General features: G+C 49.0%; 2 protein-coding genes and 1 pseudogene across 2 annotated transcripts; 2 read left to right on the forward strand and 1 right to left on the reverse strand.

Moving 5' to 3' along the window:
* The first annotated feature begins 4,952 nt into the window (after window positions 1–4,952).
* Window positions 4,953–11,602, forward strand: LOC144108693 (uncharacterized; annotated as a pseudogene).
* On the forward strand, window positions 10,502–14,531 carry LOC144108695 (uncharacterized). The gene is made up of 5 exons (XM_077641864.1): window positions 10,502–10,727; window positions 11,554–12,189; window positions 13,240–13,346; window positions 13,584–13,809; window positions 14,467–14,531. The coding sequence occupies exons 2-5, from the start codon at window positions 11,883–11,885 to the stop codon at window positions 14,529–14,531; spliced, it is 705 nt and encodes a 234-aa protein (XP_077497990.1). The 5' UTR covers window positions 10,502–10,727; window positions 11,554–11,882.
* A 136-nt stretch (window positions 14,532–14,667) lies between these two features.
* On the reverse strand, window positions 14,668–17,766 carry LOC144108696 (uncharacterized). The gene is made up of 8 exons (XM_077641865.1): window positions 17,542–17,766; window positions 17,184–17,249; window positions 16,332–16,385; window positions 16,209–16,256; window positions 15,924–15,983; window positions 15,785–15,838; window positions 14,962–15,727; window positions 14,668–14,885 (listed from the first exon to the last, which is right to left on the reverse strand). Exons 1-8 carry the CDS (start codon window positions 17,578–17,580, stop codon window positions 14,668–14,670), a joined length of 1,305 nt encoding a protein of 434 aa, XP_077497991.1. The 5' UTR covers window positions 17,581–17,766.
* Between the last annotated feature and the right edge of the window lie 535 nt (window positions 17,767–18,301).

An 18,301-nucleotide genomic window follows, 5' to 3' on the forward strand; every position in this document is an offset into this window, starting at 1 on the left:
ATGATTGTACACTAGTTAAGGATAAGATTTAGGAACTACGTTTGTCGGTCTTTTGGACCTGTTACAAGGACTTTATCCCTTTTTTGTGCTCAAGAGAGCTTTGCCGCCGCTGCAGCGGGGGCGTGGGAGGAGTTGCGTCCATCACCTCACGAGAGGTGCTGGAGGACCACGGCGTCGCCGCGGGTGTCTGCGTTTCAGACCTCGCCTGACGCGGCGAAGTCGCATGGGATGCCGGCCCATGGAACGGCGCTCCCTGCTTCCGGGGTGACAGAGCACCCTTCGCTATCCCTGCCTGGGGCGTGGCTGGCCCTCCCATGGGCTCGGTAGAAGCCGACTCGGTAGGTGCCAGAGTGATGTGTGGTGCTACGCTCCTGCGCACCACATCAGCGAAGCTGGATTTCGCTGTGTAGGAGAATTGGTTGGTGAGGGCAAATCGCCTCTCGCTTCTCTAAATGAACTGTTTTCTGTGGTCTGTGAGGTAATTATCTTCTTTTCCTTTTTGCAGGACAGACACGCGCTGGAGTATGCAGCATGGTCTCCGCAGTTTGCACAGCGCAGTGCTGCGTCACATTCCTCAGAGGGGGGGGGGGGGGGGGGTGTTCTTCGAAGCGCATTTTGCGCAAGTTTTTCAGCCGCGGCAACTTTTTGTGAGCCGTGGCCAAACTTCTGGCAATTGAAACATCGGCGGTGAATTGTTATGTAGTGTCTGACGTTGACCTTCATATATCCAACTTCGATAGTTTCGGGCAAGGTGGTGGTGTTAAATGTAAGGACCATGTGTTTAGTATCTATTTCCGTGTTTTAGTTGCGGATTTCCATTCTGTCAACATCAATTACATTTTGGTCAGATAGTCCTTGAAGCCTTTCGGCTTCTGTCAGATGGATAAAGTCACTTTCAGAGATTACGCCTCGGATTGTGTTGAGAGATCGGTGGGGAGTCACGGAGACAAAGATGCCCCCTATAGATCCAATGTTTTCGAGTTTGGAACACTGCATGCTATCACGTAATGCAAACAGTAAGTCACCGCTGGCCATTTTTGAGACCTTGTAGCCAGGGTCCAAGGTGTCGGTTAAGCATTTGGACACGAGAAATGGGGATATTATACGGGCTTGCTTTTCATCACATTGACTGTGTATGACATGGAACTTCGTTAAAGCCGGTTTCTTTTTGGCAAACAAATCTGCTGCTTCGTTCCGTCCTCTCTTGAGAGAGCGATCTGGTTTTGAAAGGGGAGGGAGCCATAAAAAAACGTAGTTATTTGGTCATGGTGCCGGCCACCCACCACGGAGTCCGACAAGGGGACGGACTGGAACTTGAAAGCAAGTCCTGCCTACGCCAGCTGTACACCTCAACTATAACCAAATATGACGCAACTCAGGGTAGTTCGTCACACAAGATTAACCCTTGCCATAAAGTTGAATGGCGCAAGGGAACGAACAAAGGAAGACACACAGACGGAAAGAGCGCCTCTCTGTGTCTTCCTGTGTTCGTTCCCTTGGGCCATTCAACTTTATGATGAACCAACTAGCCGAACAGCAAGTACTAATGTAACCCTCGCCGCCAGGAAAAAAGGAAAAACCAAGAAGTGAGTAGGATATAGGAGAGTTGTCAGAAAGAGATAGGAAAGTAAAAGATGGAAGGGAGGATAAGAAAAGGCGACTGCCGACTTCCCCCGGTCGCGTCAGGCCGGATGCCCGTCTACAGGAAGCTCGGGCCAAAGTGGCGTGTTGCCTCCGGCGAGGGGCCTTAAAGGTCCAAACGCTCGGCATAGGCTCAACCACCAGGATCCCCTTTTCTCCGGTCAAGGCGATGCCCCGCACGGCTAAGCGCGGGGCTCGGGTCGGGGGTGATGCACGGTTCGCCATCATCACCTTGCGGGCATGTCCCTGCGGATGCTCGTGAACCCATGGTGTCACCACTCACCAACGCCTGAAAGCTGCAGACGCCCCCCTGGGGGGCTTAGCATGTAAAAGTTGCTAGAATTGTCTAGGTTTGCTGGTTAGTAGCTGCGGTAAGGCAAGATAACCGCTGGTCCTTAAGGGTAACGCAGTCGATTCCCGCGAAGGCAAGCGTAGCAGGAGGCGGCGGAAAGTTAGGTGGGCGAATAAGATTAAGGCAAGATAACCGCTGGTCCTTAAGGGTAACGCAGTCGATTCCCGCGAAGGCAAGCGTAGCAGGAGGCGGCGGAAAGTTAGGTGGGCGAATAAGATTAAGAAGTTTGGGGGCATAGGGTGGGCGCAGGGTTAATTCGACAGACATGGGGGAGCCCTATGCCCGGCAGTGGGCGTAGTCAGGCTGATGATGATGATGATTGTGAAAAAAATGAATGCTTGGCGCTACGAGCAGCAAGTATTTTTCAGAAGCGTGGTATTTTTTCCAAGTGGCCGATTTTACGTTCGTTTGGCTTTGCGAAACAACCGTGTCTTCGTATTTTCTAATCGTTTAGGATGGTTGGTAAAGCATGGCTAATGGCGAATATTTTGGACTATTAAGGCCGCCTCAGAAGGAGCAATTTTTGTAGTATTATCAAGTACGCGTGATAAGTTGTCAAGCACGCAGGCTGATGTATAGCTTGAGCCAAGACTGTGTCACACGTGCCGCGTATCATGCCAGTCATGTGTCATGTGACCTTTCCGGTCTTTATAAGCCAGCAACACCCGGTAATAAACGTTCTTTGTTCTGCCACTACCCACCGGCTACGTTCCGTTACTTCAGTGGCGACGAGGATGGGATAGCTGCACGATGACAGCCAGGCCACCCGAGTTCGACGATACGACAGGTAGCTGGAGCAGTTACCGTGTTCGTTTGGAGGCCTTTTTTGAGGGCCACGGCATCACAGATCCGGGAAAAAAACGTGCGCTTCTGGTGTCGGCCCTGAGCGACAACGTGGTTCGCGTGCTTCAAGGCCAGTGCCAGTCGGAATCGGTGAACAGCTTGAGCTACGAAGTCGTCATACAGCACCTGGACAACCACTTCGATCCAAAAGCCAATGAGATTGCAGCAAGCTACGCATTCTTTATGCGGAACCAAGGCGATAAGGTACGGGACTACATCACCGACTTGAGACGTCTCGAGGTAGGGGTAGTATACCAAATTCCCTTCTCGTGTGGCGCCACATATATTGGCCAAACAGGAAGATGCATCAACAAGCGACTCATGGAACATGAGAACACCAGACAAAAAGACCCCCTGTCACACGTGGCGGTCCACTGCAGAAGGTGCAAATGCAAACACGAAAAAGAGTACGAAAAAAGAAAAACAGAAGGAGACCCTCTCACTAAAGGTGCATTCCGTTGCAAGAAATGCAAATGTACCCCCGACTATAAGAACACCAATATCGTGTTTCGCCATTGTGATAAGATGACGCGAGAAGTGTTTGAAGCTTTTCTTATACGTGAGGAAGGCGCAACGTGCATTAGTTGCCCATCGGTCGCCCTTTCCGAAGGGGAGATTGGATATCTGGCGTCACATGTGGCATGAGTTGACTATGGTGGCGATTAATCTTTCCTAACTCTGTATATATTTTGTGTGTTTTTTTCAATAAACCCAGTTGTTAGTCAGCGCATGTTTGTCTTTACACCTCAGTTTCCACGTCCCGTCTTTGTTGCGCTGTTTCAAAATGGATACGTACCAACTTGCCCAAATTTCTGCTTTACTCGAAAAGGACTGCAGTTTCGAAAAGTTTTTGGACCGCATGCTGCGGGATAGGATTGTCTGCGGAATCCGTGATGAACAAGCTCGACGACACATGTTGTCGCAGCAGAAGTTAAGCCTGGCGGAGGTAGAAGCGTTTTCTCAAGCAGCGGAAGCCGCAGAAACGAATGTCCGGGCAATGCAAGAGAGGAGCTTCAACGACAACGGTGCTGCCAACTTCGTACAGAAGCACAGGAGGAATCCGCAGAAGTCCGGACGCGGGCATGGATCCATGACAGAGTCCGCGCAGTGCGGAAGGTGTGGCTCGAACCGTGGTTCGGAAGTGTGCAGACACAAGAAAGCGACGTGTCACAAGTGCGGCATGAAGGGTCACCTGGCAAGGATGTGCTCCAGCGGTCGCACTAACCGCTCAGGCACCTTTGCGGTGAAGGAGCTAGACGGCAGTGACGGAAGTAGCGAGGATATTCTCTACGCTTTGGAGGCTCACAACAACAGTAGGAACTTGTCCGCACGGCCATTTGAAAGGGATTTCATCTGGGAAGGCCGGAACCTGCGCATGCTGGTAGATACAGGGTCCACTATCAGAGTATTCGATAATTCGGTATTCGATAATCACCGCGAATGGTGGCCGCCACTGGAGAAGACTTCACTGCGCCTGACGTGCTTCCTGGGGCCGCTGCCGGTTCTTGGCCAAGTAGCCATGAAAGTCGAATGCAGTAACACGCAAGTGGACAGCTCGCTGGTTGTAGTGGATTGCAACGGGCCTCTTTTGTGCGGCCAGAACACCATACAGGCCTTCCGTAAGGCTGGCCTGGCACTACTGGAAGAATGCGCGTCGCAGAACATACATGTAGTACACGGTGACGCCACGACGGCGAAACTTTTGACGGAATTTCCAGAAGTTTTCGAGCAGAGTTTGGGTTGCTGTAAGGGACCACCCGTGAAACTACACAAAAAAGATGCCGCTCTACCACGCTTCCTCAAGGCTCGACCGGTGCCATACGCGCTTCGGGAAAAGGTGTCTGCAGAAATCGACCGCCAAGTACACGAAGGAGTGCTTTCACCAGTGAGAGTATCCGAGTGGGCTACGCCCGTCGTGCCCGTAGTGAAGCGAAACGGGGATATTAGGCTGTGTGGAGACTTCAAGTTAACCGTGAATCTGGCGACACATCTGGAACAGTATCCGTTGCCAGAAATTGAGGACATCTTCGCATCTCTGTACGGCGGAGAGGTGTTCACTACTTTGGATTTACGACACGCGTATAATCAACTTCCACTGGACGACGAAGCACGAAAAATGGCCGTGTTGAACACACACAAAGGGTTGTTTGCATACAACCGCCTCGCTTTCGGCATCACATCTGCTCCAGTTTTGTTCCAGCGCCGCCTCGAATCCGTTCTGCGAGGTCTTCCTCGCGTCAAGGTGTACTTGGAGGACATCATTATTGCTGAAAAGGAGAACGACGATTCAACTCTCCGGCCAGTCTTCGAGCGACTGCGCGACAACGGAGTCAAGTTGAACCTTGACAAATGCAGGTTCCGTGAGAAGCTAGTTACGTTCTTGGGCCACAAGATCGATGCAACTGGCTTGCACCCCCCTCAGAATATGGAAGCCATCACCGCCGCACCAAGACCAGAGACGGTGAGCCAGCCAAAATCCTTTTTGGGTTTGATCACATATTACGCAAAGTTTTTGCCGAATCTTGCAACCACGTTGGCTCCACTCTATAGGCTGTTGGCGAAAGGAGCACGGTGGCAATGGGCAGCCGAGCACGAAAAATCCTTTCAGGCAGCCAAGCGCGCTATGGGGGAAGCGGAACTTCTCGTCCACTACGACCCCGAAAAGCCGTTGCGGCTTGAATGCGACGCTTCACCAGTGGGGGTCGGCGCGGTGCTGTCACACCGAATCGGGAACAAGGACCACCCCATATTGTTCCGTTCGAGAGCTCTGACGCCGGCTGAGCGGAATTATTCGCAACTGGAAAAAGAAGCGTTGGCCTTGGTGTTCGGCGTTACCAAGTTTCGAGATTACTTGTTGGCAAATCATTTCACTCTCGTGAGGGATCACAAGCCACTGACGGGGCTGTTTCACCGGGAACGGCCAATTCCGCACATGGCCGCGGGAAGAATCCAGCGCTGGGCCCTGTTGCTGTCGGCTTACCATTATGATCTCGAGTACCGCCCAAGACACCTAAATGCTAACGCAGACGCGCTCAGTCGCCTACCCTTGCCGGGCTTGGGTGAACGAGAAGGGCAAGAATCAATGGAATACGTGCTTTATACACGGGGCCTAAATTCCATGGCCCTTTCCGCTCGGCAACTAGCGGACCTAAGCCGCTCATACGATAAGCTTCAGCGGATCAGGGGGTGGATCTCACGCGGCTGGCCACGGCACTTATCGGCAGCACAGCAACACCTGATGCCGTACTTTTCTCGCCGTAACGAGCTCGCCGCCAGCCACGACCTGGTATACTGGGGCCATCGAGTAGTGTTGCCGGAGGCGGCGCAGCGATGCATGCTAAAGGAACTGCACAACAGTCACCCCGGTATCCTGGACTAGATAGGGACATCGAATTGTTAGTTCAAAGTTGCCCTCAATGTGTTCAATACTGGCCCATGCCAGCTGCTGAGGTTCCGTCTCCATGGCCAGCGAGCAACAAACGATGGTACAGGTTGCATATGGATTTTGCAGGCCCCTCGATGGCTACCAAATTTTCGTTTTGGTTGACGCCGAGACAAAGTGAATGGAGGCCATACCTTTAAAGACCGCCACAGCAGAGACCACCATTCAAGTACTTGAGGGTATTTTCGCACGGTTTGGCCTACCATACTGCTTGGTATCGGATAACGGACCACAGTTCACAAGTGCCACCATGTCTAGTTTCTTGCTGGAAAACCATGTGCAACACGTCCGAACAGCCCCATACCATCCTCAGTCAAATGGGTTGGCGGAGCGGGCCGTGCGGACGGTAAAAGAAGGGCTTCGAAAGAATTCAGGGGGGAGATTGCAAGAACGACTAATCAAGTTTTTATTCCGTTATAGAACGACACCTTTGGAGTGAGGGAAATCGCCAGCGAAACTGCTGTTGGGTTTCAGTCCCAGAACCAGGCTGACGGCCTCACTCACGGACATCAAGGTCACAGAAAATGATTCCGGTGAACCTGTGCCAGCAGTGACAATATCACCAACACGTTATCAACCAGGAAAGCCTGTATGGTCGCGCCAGTTTCGGTCTGCTCGGAAATAGATGCCTGCGACTGTGGTGTCCACGACGGGAGCGCGCATGGTTACTCTAGAAACACCGGAGGGATCGCAGCGCCGCCACGTGGACCAACTCAGGCCTCGGCTCGACGTGGGGTCGTCCCCTAGCAAGCCGAGCCCAGTCCGGACCCCTGACGAAGCTCAAAGTACCTCTGAGGAGGCAGAAGATCATCAAGGTACGGAGACACGGGAAGTCCGCTCTCAAGCTGAAGACCAACCACCACGTCGCTCGACACGCCCACAGAAGCCACCGGATCGTCTCACTTACTCCAGCTTAGGGGGAAGGGATGTAGTATTATCAAGTACGCGTGGTAAGTTATCAAGCACGCAGGCTGATGTATAGCTTGAGCCAAGACTGTGTCACACGTGCCGCGTATCATGCCAGTCATGTGTCATGTGACCTTTCCGGTCTTTATAAGCCAGCAACACCCGGCAATAAACGTTCTTTGTTCTGCCACTACCCACCGGCTACGTTACGTTACTTCAATTTTCTTGCGAAAAACTGGCGAACGGCCGCCCGGCGGCCGTTCACTGTCGATCAAGCCGCGATAGATATGTCGCCCGGCGGTCAGCCGCTGGCCGGAAGCGGCCAGCGTGAGCTCTCAACACGAAACAATCAGGGCGAGACCGCGTCTGACTTCGGCCCGCTTCTACAACATGGCCGCGCCGGTCGAAGCCGAGAAAAGTCGCACTAGGCTTTCGCTGTGTATGAAGATGCCGGCACCACAAAATTTTAGCGATGAAACGCGGAAAGTTTCAGATTTCTTCTGATTTTCAAAGCTGCTAGGCTTAGCCATACTCGTGGGTTGACGACAGGAAGCGCGGCAGGTTCAAACAGGTTAAAAAGTTTGGTTCAGAAAGAGGTCAGAAATCCTCTGAAACGGCAGAAGAGGCGGCTATAGCCCTCGCCCTAGCACATACCCAAGGGAGCATCATCCTCAGCGATTCCAAAATGGGTATCAATAATTTCGCTAAAGGGCGAATTACAAACACCTCCCTTAGAATCCTTAACGCAACCAAATTCTCACCAAATTATTCCGAATTGATATGGGTCCCAGCCCATTCGGGGAATCCGGGGAACGAGGCAGCCCACAATAAAGCCCGAGGTTTCGTCGACCGGGCAGTGGATGAGTCTGGCTCCCTGAATTTCACGAAGGACTCAATGATCACATATCATGATCTCACCAATCATTTTAAACTAGAGAGGAGAATTTTCCCCCCTCCAGACAAAAGACTTACTAAAGAACAAGAGGTTACGTGGCGTCGTCTACAGACGAGATCGATACGCACCCCATCACTCCTCGCGCACATTTATCCAGATCTTTACAACCCAAACTGCAAACACTGTGGCCAACGTGCTACCTACGATCACATCCTGTGGGACTGCAAAATAGAGCCACCTCCGGGTGATCTAGTTACAGCTCCTTCTCTCGAGCGGTGGGAGACCGTGCTGGCTAGCTCTGACCCCAGAACGCAAGTTTTGGCGGTGGAGTGGGCTGACAAAGTCGTCGAGGGCTATGTACTCTCGACCACTTAACGCGACCTCTTGCCAAGCTCTTCCCGGCGAATAAAATGTTTTACAATAAAGAAAGAGGTCAGAGTATAATTCGTCTCCTTTGTCGTCATTGAATAAATATTAGCTTAATTGTAAATACAAAGATATTATTTTCAGTATTTCACTAATCATATAGAATACCGCCGTTTCTAACAGCACTGAAATCCTGGCGGCAGCAGTCTGGCCGCATCCGCCCGTTTTCCGCCGCTTGTGGTGCTGCACGGCGGCGGTGCGTCGGCGTTGCGCCGCGCTGCTCAAAATCCGCAACGCGTGTTAACTCCATGCGGGTCGCCTTCGGGATAAACATATTACAGCGAAAGCTTTACTACGCCAGCCAGGGAGCCATTTCGGCTTGTCACGCACTTCAGCCGTGTCACGGATCTCTCCTGAGAACACTCGGACCGAAAGAAAGGACTAGGCGACGGGTGTACCCACACAAACGCACATTTAATACACGCTACGTGAGACACACACTAGAACACAAAACAAACAAAACTTACACAAAACACAAAGACTATAAATACACGCGCCCCGGGCACACTACTACTAGCGTCTACTACTAGTGTTGTACTATTAGCGGTTGGCGTTCGTGCTCACAGTTGGTTCGGTGTGGCTGCGGCGTTGTGTGGATCCCGTAGCCGGCGTCGAGGCTGCGTTCGGCGTGCATGGCTGGCGTCGCTGGCTGCGTCGCACAAGCTCCAGGTCTAAGCGCCCGTGGAGATGATGCCGGTGTTGGCTTTGGTGGCGGCGTCGCTGGCTGCGTCGTATAAGCTCCAGGTCTAATCGCCCGTGGAGATGATGCCGGTGTTGTTGGCGTTGGGGGCACCACCCGGATGGGTTGCAACAGCGCTGGAGACACCCCTGGCAGTAGCAGGTGGTAGCGTCCTCTGTTGACTCCCCGGAACGGGCTCAGGCACGGCAGGAGGTCCACGATGCGATGTCGTAGAACGCGAGCTCACCGGAGCAGTAGCCGGCGTCGCTCTCTTCCAGCCAAAGTGTCCCTGACCCGCCGGAGCCTCCGCTTCTCTGCAGTTCCCCCAGTGCCTCGCACTCACTCGCCCTTTTATAGCCTCGGTGTTAGTCCACGTAAGCCTTGTCGTCGTCTTCTCTTCTCCACCAATCATCTTTCTCCACCTCGCCGAATGCTTTTCCACCAATCATCTCTCTCCACCTCACCGAATGCCTCTTCTTCCTCTTCTTTATTCTTTGGTTAATTCACGTCGTCTTCGTCACACCATTTTCCTTTAAAATTTAATTTAGGCTCCTTAATATATGTGAAGGGCCCCCTCTCTCAAGAGTTTTTCCATGCAAAACTTCTCACGTCATCCTCATCTCCAAGCCTTCCAGCCAGCCGACTGTCTTCTGTGGCGATTCTGGACTCAGCTCACACCACACCGAAAATGTCCAGCAGACACCAAATGCACACAACGAACACAGCACACCAAATTTCGTGTTCAGAACACTAACACACCACTGCCGCTGTCCGTACAGAGTCCTTAATAAACATGTGCGTGTCCACAACACACACACTCTTGTATAATCACATAACACCAACAATAGCAAGAACAACAAGGTAAATCCCAGACACATTAACACCGCAACAACATGATATATTCCAGAGACACCCAGAGCTGACCAGTTAGCTCTATCTCTATACAAGTCTAATTTGTGACATATGATCTCAATTTGGCTTAGCCCATCCCAAAATGTCTCCCTCTTGATTTAGAGCTGGGCTGTAATCCTTTGTCTCCATTCAAATTGGGCTTCTTCAGTATTTCATCCCCTCCTGCGTTTTTCTTCCCACCGAACGTGGACACCTCGACAGCATCACCTGTCTCCTCGGCCACTACCGAACAAGTTGCCCTGGGGGTGTACCGGCATACGGGACGTCTTTCTTCATATTTATTCAACATATTTACATGAAAAACACTCTTAATGCCATCTATACACAATTTCAGTTTCGATACCTGGGGGCTGCCATATTGCTAGCCCCCAGCGCCGCGTAGCGGCGTTGCCGTTACGGGCTGTTACTTTTGGCTTGGGCTGCTCGGGCTGCGTTGCGTCTCAGCGTGTTTTGGAGTGCAGCTCGTCGTTCTGCCGGCACCCGCTCGCAAAATAAATCTGCCGAAACGTAGCAGTGGTGAGCTTGAAGCCGTATACGTGTGCATTTTGAAAGGCGCAAGCGGCTGGAAGCGCTGGTGGTCAAGACAACCAACCGCCCGTTATTGCATCGACGGAGCAAACGATCACGATAGGTGAGTGTCTGTGCTACTTACTACTAAAATAATGAATAACCGTAGTAAACAAATAAATATCGTTTTTTAACGGCTGCGTAGCGTGTTACAGTCTTTGTAAGTTACCGCGGGCCACCTGACATTCAGCGGAATGAAGGGCCGGCAGTCCGCTGACTGCGGAGTCGTCGATCTGCGCTGCCTTCTGCCACCGATGGGCTGGCGTTCCGAAATTACTCGCGAGGGCTCCGGCAATCCCGCACAGTTCGTCTTTGGCCGCATCTGACGTGTACCGTACGTTCTACTACATGTAAATCCTTCGAATTAGCTTCGTCAGTACGCGTGCTCTTTCCCGTTGTCGGCCGCGTCCCACATAGCCACACCACTGCAATGTGGAACTCGCTCGATGCGTCACGAAACAGAAAGTTGGAAAGAACGATATTGGTATACCCTTCACGCCTCGTACGTAGGCTGCACGAGCGCACGCAGCCGTGAGAGCGCAATTTGATTATGTGCGAGGCAGTGTTAGTTGATAGTCTGCCCAGTTGCCGAAATACGTGTAAAGTCGCCAACTCCTGTTGCGTCAGAGTATTTTGCGCAACTATATGTGCTTTGCGATCGGACTTGTGTGCCTTGTATTCGGGCAGTTAACCAGCATTATCGCATCTGTTTTGCACTGCTCAAATTTCAAGAAGGCAGAAGCAACTGTGGGATCCATATTATGGCAGCACTACAGTGAACTCATGATCGTACATATCTCCTTAAGAGCTGTAGCGCCCAATGCACTTTTGCCGGCCTTTGGAGGTATCTTTATTGTAATGTCCTTTTCATGCCGTCTTTTTTTTTTCAGATGGTGACATCCATGCTCATCCCCTGCTCGTGCAGCAGTGGACAGATGACACCAAACCCTGGCCAAACATAACAAGTGCTCATATTGTATGCTACTTGATTAGATCAAAGGCCTGTGATCTTAAAGAGGCAGAGGCGTACAAAAGCCTGGACTCTTATAACCAGCTGCAGTGCGGTTGGGTGGGCCGGGTGCTGAGTCACGAAGCAGCTGCTGATATTGTGTATGTGAAGGCCGATGTGCGACCCTCTCAGGCAGCAAACAAAAAACCATGGTCGCCATGGGCCTGTGTGCGGAAGAATGGTCAAGTGGTGACTGCTGGTTGTTCTTGCATGGCCGGAAAAGCACGTGTTTGTAGCCATATTGGTGCCCTGTTGTGGAAGCTAGAAATGGGCGTCCAGCTAGGCATCACTGGCATCTCATGTACCGACAAGACGGCAGCTTGGAATCGGGGTACAAAGAGAAATGTTGAGCCGGCCCTTCTCAATTCCATGTCCTTCAATCTTAAGAGGTCAACGGTGGACCCCGCAAGCACGCAGCACCCAAGGCCGACCCGAAAGGTCGAGCATTTTGCAAGCAAAGAAGAACTCGCAGACCACATCAAGAAGTCACCTTATGGCGAGCTCTTCAATATTCCTGGTGAGTATTGCTGAGATGACACACATCTATTAAACAAGCTGGTTGCCGGTGTAGTAATATGAGTGTGCTTTGCTGGTATTCAGTGTCAGATAACATTGTCACTTGCTGCATATAGTACGAGTAAGGCTCTACAACAAGGAAGTGGCAAGTGATCAAAGTCATTAGTTTCTAGAAGTTCAGTAGCACAATGAGTACCATGGACACTCATGAGTGAAAACTGATCTAAGATATAGAGCTTATGTACTTTATATGGAATACACATGCAGCTCATTTTGGAAGCCAGTCATTTTCGCAGACAGAGGAGAAAACAATTGTCACATTTTGAAGATATTTCACATTCCAAGAAAAATCTGTTTGCAAGCATATGTGAATGAGAAAAATCATGAACCTGTTTGAATTCTGTGTAATGGCTGGCTGGACGACAAATTTTCGTATTGTCGGTAACACAGAACACGAATAATGAGAGCTTCATTTCTTTCCAAGGGAAGAGAAGCCATTTTTGAGAACTCCGGCTCATAAGAAAAAAAATTTGCTCATTGACGCGTGTATCTGGGAGAGAATGAATGCTGCATTTAATGTAAAAAAAAGTTCACCGCTGTATGTGTTTAGTCCCGTTTTGCAGTGTTCCGTATGAAAGAGATGATTTCTTTCTTAGTTAGAGCTGCATATTCAGTGCAGTTATGTGCTGTGAGGATAAACTGAAATGGAACACTGTAAGGAGAAAAATAGAGTGTAAGTGTAAAAGGGATCTATATCTTTGAATGTTAGTTTGTGGAAAGACTTTGCCAAGCATTGACAATTCCTCGGAGCACATGTGCTAGCCACATATGAAAAATTTTCATTGTAGAACATATTTTCTACTTTTTTGATGAATGCAGTTGCAAGTGAACACTGGGCTGCTCCATCCATTTTTTCACTCTTGTCCTGATTGCAGTCATATTTTTGAAAATGTAGGTAGTACATTGACTACTATATGTAGGTGCGAGTTTGAGTGCCTTTCATGGAATGAAATTGGCTGTTAGGCATTGTGGTGATGCTTTTCATTTGCAGGCACCCTTCTCCACAACATATTGATGACGACGAGAAGGGAGATCCAGCAACCTTCTCAGGCACCAGCAAGTGTCCAGAGGCAACAAGCGACACATCACTCAGAGAAGGTAGCGACAAAAATGCATAAGCCTCTGTCATGCATGAACATAACTTGACTCATTTATCTTGAATTGGAGTGCAAGCTTTAGGAATGACCTGAACCCACAGCCATGCTCAATGTAATCTTGCTGACCAGGCAGTGTTGCCGCCCTTTTATTGTTGCTTAAACTGCTATAGTCAGACTTCTTAACCTCTTTGCCCTTAATAAAAATTTATAACTAGACTAATGAAGACATTTTTTTCAGGTTGCCTTCCAGTCACCGAAGTGCAAAGAAAGGCAGCTGAACAAAGTGGAGCCACCAGTGGACGACTTCGAGATTACTCTCCAAAGACCTCTGTGCAACCTCAACTTCGGAAAGCTGCTTGGAACTGAGCGAGCAGTGGATAAGCTCATCCTTACCATGACCTCTGCAAAAAAAATTGAAGCTGCCACAAGGGAGCAAAGAAACTGTGCCGAGTGGTTTTCCCACCGCAAGGGCAGGATAACTGCTTCATTGTTCAAAGATGTTTGCCGTTCCAAACGATTGAATTGCTAGTCATTAATGAAGAGAATACTTAATGACAACTGCATTACCAGCCTTGCCGTGCAGTATGGCATAAATTATGAGCAGTTAGCGAAACAGCGTGCTCTTGCTGCTTTTCAAACAAAGCATACAAATTGCAGACTCGAAGATTGCGGTTTGATGATCCATCCAAGGTATCCGTATCTTGGGTGTAGTCCAGACGGTTTGCTTGTCTGCGATTGCCACCCCCCAGCACTTTTAGAGGTTAAATGCCTATATAGCTTGCGGCATGTACATCCGGACGAATTAATTAAGGAGGGGCAGTGCAAGGCAGATTTTTGCTTAGATTCTGCAGGTGTACTAAAGGCAGCACATAAATACTACCAAGTTCAGGCACAGCTGCACCTGAACCTGGTAGGGAGCACTGTTTGCTACCTGTACTTGCATGTAGACCAAGGGAGAGCATTGATTCCAGTCAAGAGAGATGAAGGATTCATGGAAACCCACATTAATAATCTTGAAAGCTTTTTTGAGAGCATAATATTGCCTAGGCTGTGAAGGGAGTTGGTTGCTAAATTTACGAGGATAACATAAGTCTCAGCTGGATGATGCCTTTATGGTGCAGTGGATATAACCAAGGCTGATGATGCACAGCAGGAACTTCCTCCTCCTTGCACAGCTGTCTCCTAAAGACGCAGCGGCCATAGAGTGCACTGTTAGTGATGCCTGTGTTCTGCATTTTTTGCTTTCTTAGAGTGTTAATCGCACGTTCGCATTTGAAATAAATGAGTCTTGCCCTAACAGTACTGGGGTTGAAGCTGAACCTTTATTGTTCTTGCTGCTCTTTGATCAGAGGGCCCTTCAGAATGCATAGGCCAGCACAAACGAAAACAATCATGTTGATATGCTTCCTTGACTTGATAGGCAAAGCCTGCTTAAAAATTCGATAAGTCTTTATCCGATTGATAGCGCGTTCCACATGGATGCGCAGTGAAGCGATTCGCCTGGTTTTTGTCACTTCTTTTTCAGACAGTTGACTCTTTCCTAAAAGACAACAAATATGAGCATTTCAAACCCAGAGGTGCATGAAAGCTTGCAATATAGAGAACAGTCTACATACCTCTGGTGAAGGCCGGTGCATTCATGCGGATTCCTTGTGCTTCAAGATGTGGCTCAAGCTTGAATCCACGATCTGCCATAATTTCGTCGCCTGGGAGTAAATAGTCCTTCACACCACATGTCCGAACTATGTATTTATCGGAGGCCCTTCCACCATATACATCTGATACAAACATGATTAGCCCGTTGGGCGCTATGACTGTCAAAAACTTGATAGTATTTGACCCTTTGTATGCGCTGTAGCTCTGTGCCCTTGCCATTAATTTCTTGGGTCTTTGCAACCACGCCTCTGTGCAGTCAAATATGCATGTTGTGCGGTCGTAGCCATTCTTGACAAAGGTGTACGGCATACTGTCATAAACTACTGACCGAGGCAGCCACACCACTATGTCTTCCATTACTTTAGCTAAGGTGGACATCATACTTGAGAATATTGTTGACACTGTCGCAATTGAAATGCTGAATCTTCTTGCAAGGTCCCCACAGAGGAGCCCAAGTCTTAGTCTCATAAGTGTGAGCAACAGCTGTTGTTCTAAACCCAATATTCCCCCTACTTTTGTGCCATTGGCCCTCAGTAAAATAATGAGCTTATTAAAAGCATCAAATGGGAGGCCAGTGTAGAAGTGTACGTCTTGTGGCGTTAAGTACTGAAAGTGAATGCTTCTCATTGTAAGAGGAGTGTTTGAACTGTCATTTGTGTCTGCATATGTGTGGTCTGGGACTGGTTCCTCCAATTCCCACTGTGTAGAGTTGTCTTTCTTCTCCACCTGAAATAATAAACAATCTTTTATATTGTTTTGAGAATCCATTTTTTTATAAATTACCTTCATTTCTGTTTCCTCCCTTGACAAACTGCTGTTTTGTTGGTCAGCAGCCATCTGTCGGAAAAATGCAGGAAAAGAAAAACATGAAGGCAATGCAGGTTGTCTTGGTTGGAAAAGTGAACTTTGTATGAGCACTCACAGTTGTTTCTTCAAAGCTAGCGTCTAGGCGAGACGAAGCAGCATCAGTTTTCAATGAGACCTGCTAGAAAAAAAGAGGCAACATCAGAAACGACCGTCTGGAAGCTCGGACAGCATGCAAGCTTATATCCAGTTTTCTGGTGCATAGCAAGCTCGTTTTTGGAAATTAATACAGATTTGATAGTTATAGCCATGAGGGTTAACAACTTGCTGGCAGACAAACACAAGAATGGCAAAAACGGCCTATTTCAGTATGTAGTGGACCTGTATGTGCATGCATGCTTACATCTAGTTTGTTGCTGGTTGCAAATACATCTTGAACATTACTGATAACCTGTGAAAGAAAGTGCAACAGATGGCTGCAATTTAGCTTCAGCAACAAAGGAATGATGAGAGCATGCATACTTACACTCACTCCGTGGCTGAAAGGCAGGCTGACCGAGTGATGTCCGATACAAACAACCTGCCAACAGAGAAGTACATTAGCTGTGAGTGTACTTTCTCAGCACATTGCAAAGCATCAAATAGTGAATGCACACTAACACTGTTTGCTGATTGAGGACAGGCTTGCTATGGAATCTTCTGTGTTGGATGAGACATGTTATGAAACAGTGCAATAACCCTGATCTCAAATTATCTAGCATGTGATGATGCTTAACGAGCTTCTCCGTACAATAACTCTGGCTTCACTAGAACAGTCATAGCTTGTCGAGACAGATTCAGTGCAAATGACATGACAAATGCCTCGCACCTTTTGTGTGCTATACGTGAGTGTGTTGCTCCAGACGTCACTCTGCATAGGACCTCTTGCATGCTCAAATATTTTGGGAAAATTTCCCTCACAGTGCTACACTCTGTTTAGGCAACAAGTTGCACAATACTCAAAATCATGAGCTCTGAAAGCCAGTGCACTGCACAATTCCTTTTCTCTGCTTTACATGGCGGCATCAGCATAGATACGTGCCTAAAGCCATCTGCCTACCAATGTATAACTAGATATGGTACTTGATGCCTTTGTTGCACTGTATGATCTTTCTAGAAGACTCGCGTTTGTGAAATTGCTGTTCTGTATATTTTTTGTACACGAGTCTCATTTCTTGCTCGAATTTCACAGCTGTGCATTCGTCTGAACCGAATATTTGAGACTGCTGTGTTTTTATTGCTTTGAAACACCTTGCCACCTGTTTGTACTTCAGCCTGCTCCTGTAGAAGCCCGATAAATGCTAACAATATTGTGAAATAATAAATGCGAATTTCTTACATTGTGCGGTGGCGTCTGCTGAACTGCATCAGATGCTTCGGACTCGTCACTTGGGCTTTCTTGTCTCTAAAATGCGAAACAAGTGTAACGTGAGCAACAGCTAGCAAGGCAGCAATGTGGGCTAGTTGGTTGTACATTTGATGGGAATAACGCACTACACAAGGAAAAACAACAACTGAAACGACGGCGTTTGGACTTTGGTGGGAATAACCCGCTACACGAGGAAAAACGACAACTGAAACGAGGGCGCTTGTGCAAGCGCCGTCGTTTCAGTTGTTTTTCCGTGTGCAGCGCGCGTTATTCCCATCAAATGTAACGTGAGTTCCAGCATTTCCATGTACAGACTCAACAATCTGACCTTTCGTTTGACAGGTGGTGGACCACGGTCATCGCGCATCAGGCATCTGCGGCCGTGGATGACCTGAAACGATTATTATTTCTACTAACGGAAATAAAAAGCGCTCCTGTACATCACATATGGCGGTGGTGAAGTTGTAAAGCTGCACTTTTACGTTATCGACAACGTTTTAAGTTCAATCTGCGGCCAACCAGCGCATATCGCACCGCTGTCGCGAAACGTGCCCGGTGATGGAGCAAGCAATGAAAAAAAAAAGTGACAAATGCTGTACGTGCTTTTACGCATGCAAAATGCAGCATAATAAACATTTAAGCTCTGCAGCAAGCAGATTGCATGTTTACTATACGTAAAACGACAATAATTGTACTTGCCTTTCGCTCGTAGCCGAGATTCAGCATGGGCAGTGGGTTTTGCTCCGTTCGCTTGCCATCGATGAAATGCAGAGAACAGACGCGCGAGTTTGTAGTCGGGGCAAAGTCCTTTCTGTTAACCAGCGACGTCCACTGACGATTCAACTCGGGGTCGACGAGAAATCGGTGCAACATGAACATGTCACACCCGCACTGAGACCTGGACACAGCATGCTTGGCGCAAGTGCTATCGGCGATGTTTTTCCTTTTACGCTGGTTGTTGCCACAGCCGACGACTACGCAGTGCTGACCAGTTGAAGTTCGCGCCGAGTACGGCATCGCGGCATTAGTTGCGAAAGGCGAGAAAATCACGATAAGGTACGGATATCTGTAAACAAGCTACGCCGAGA

Source organism: Amblyomma americanum, chromosome 10 (assembly GCF_052857255.1).
Source record: "Amblyomma americanum isolate KBUSLIRL-KWMA chromosome 10, ASM5285725v1, whole genome shotgun sequence".
Lineage (NCBI taxonomy): Eukaryota > Metazoa > Arthropoda > Arachnida > Ixodida > Ixodidae > Amblyomma > Amblyomma americanum.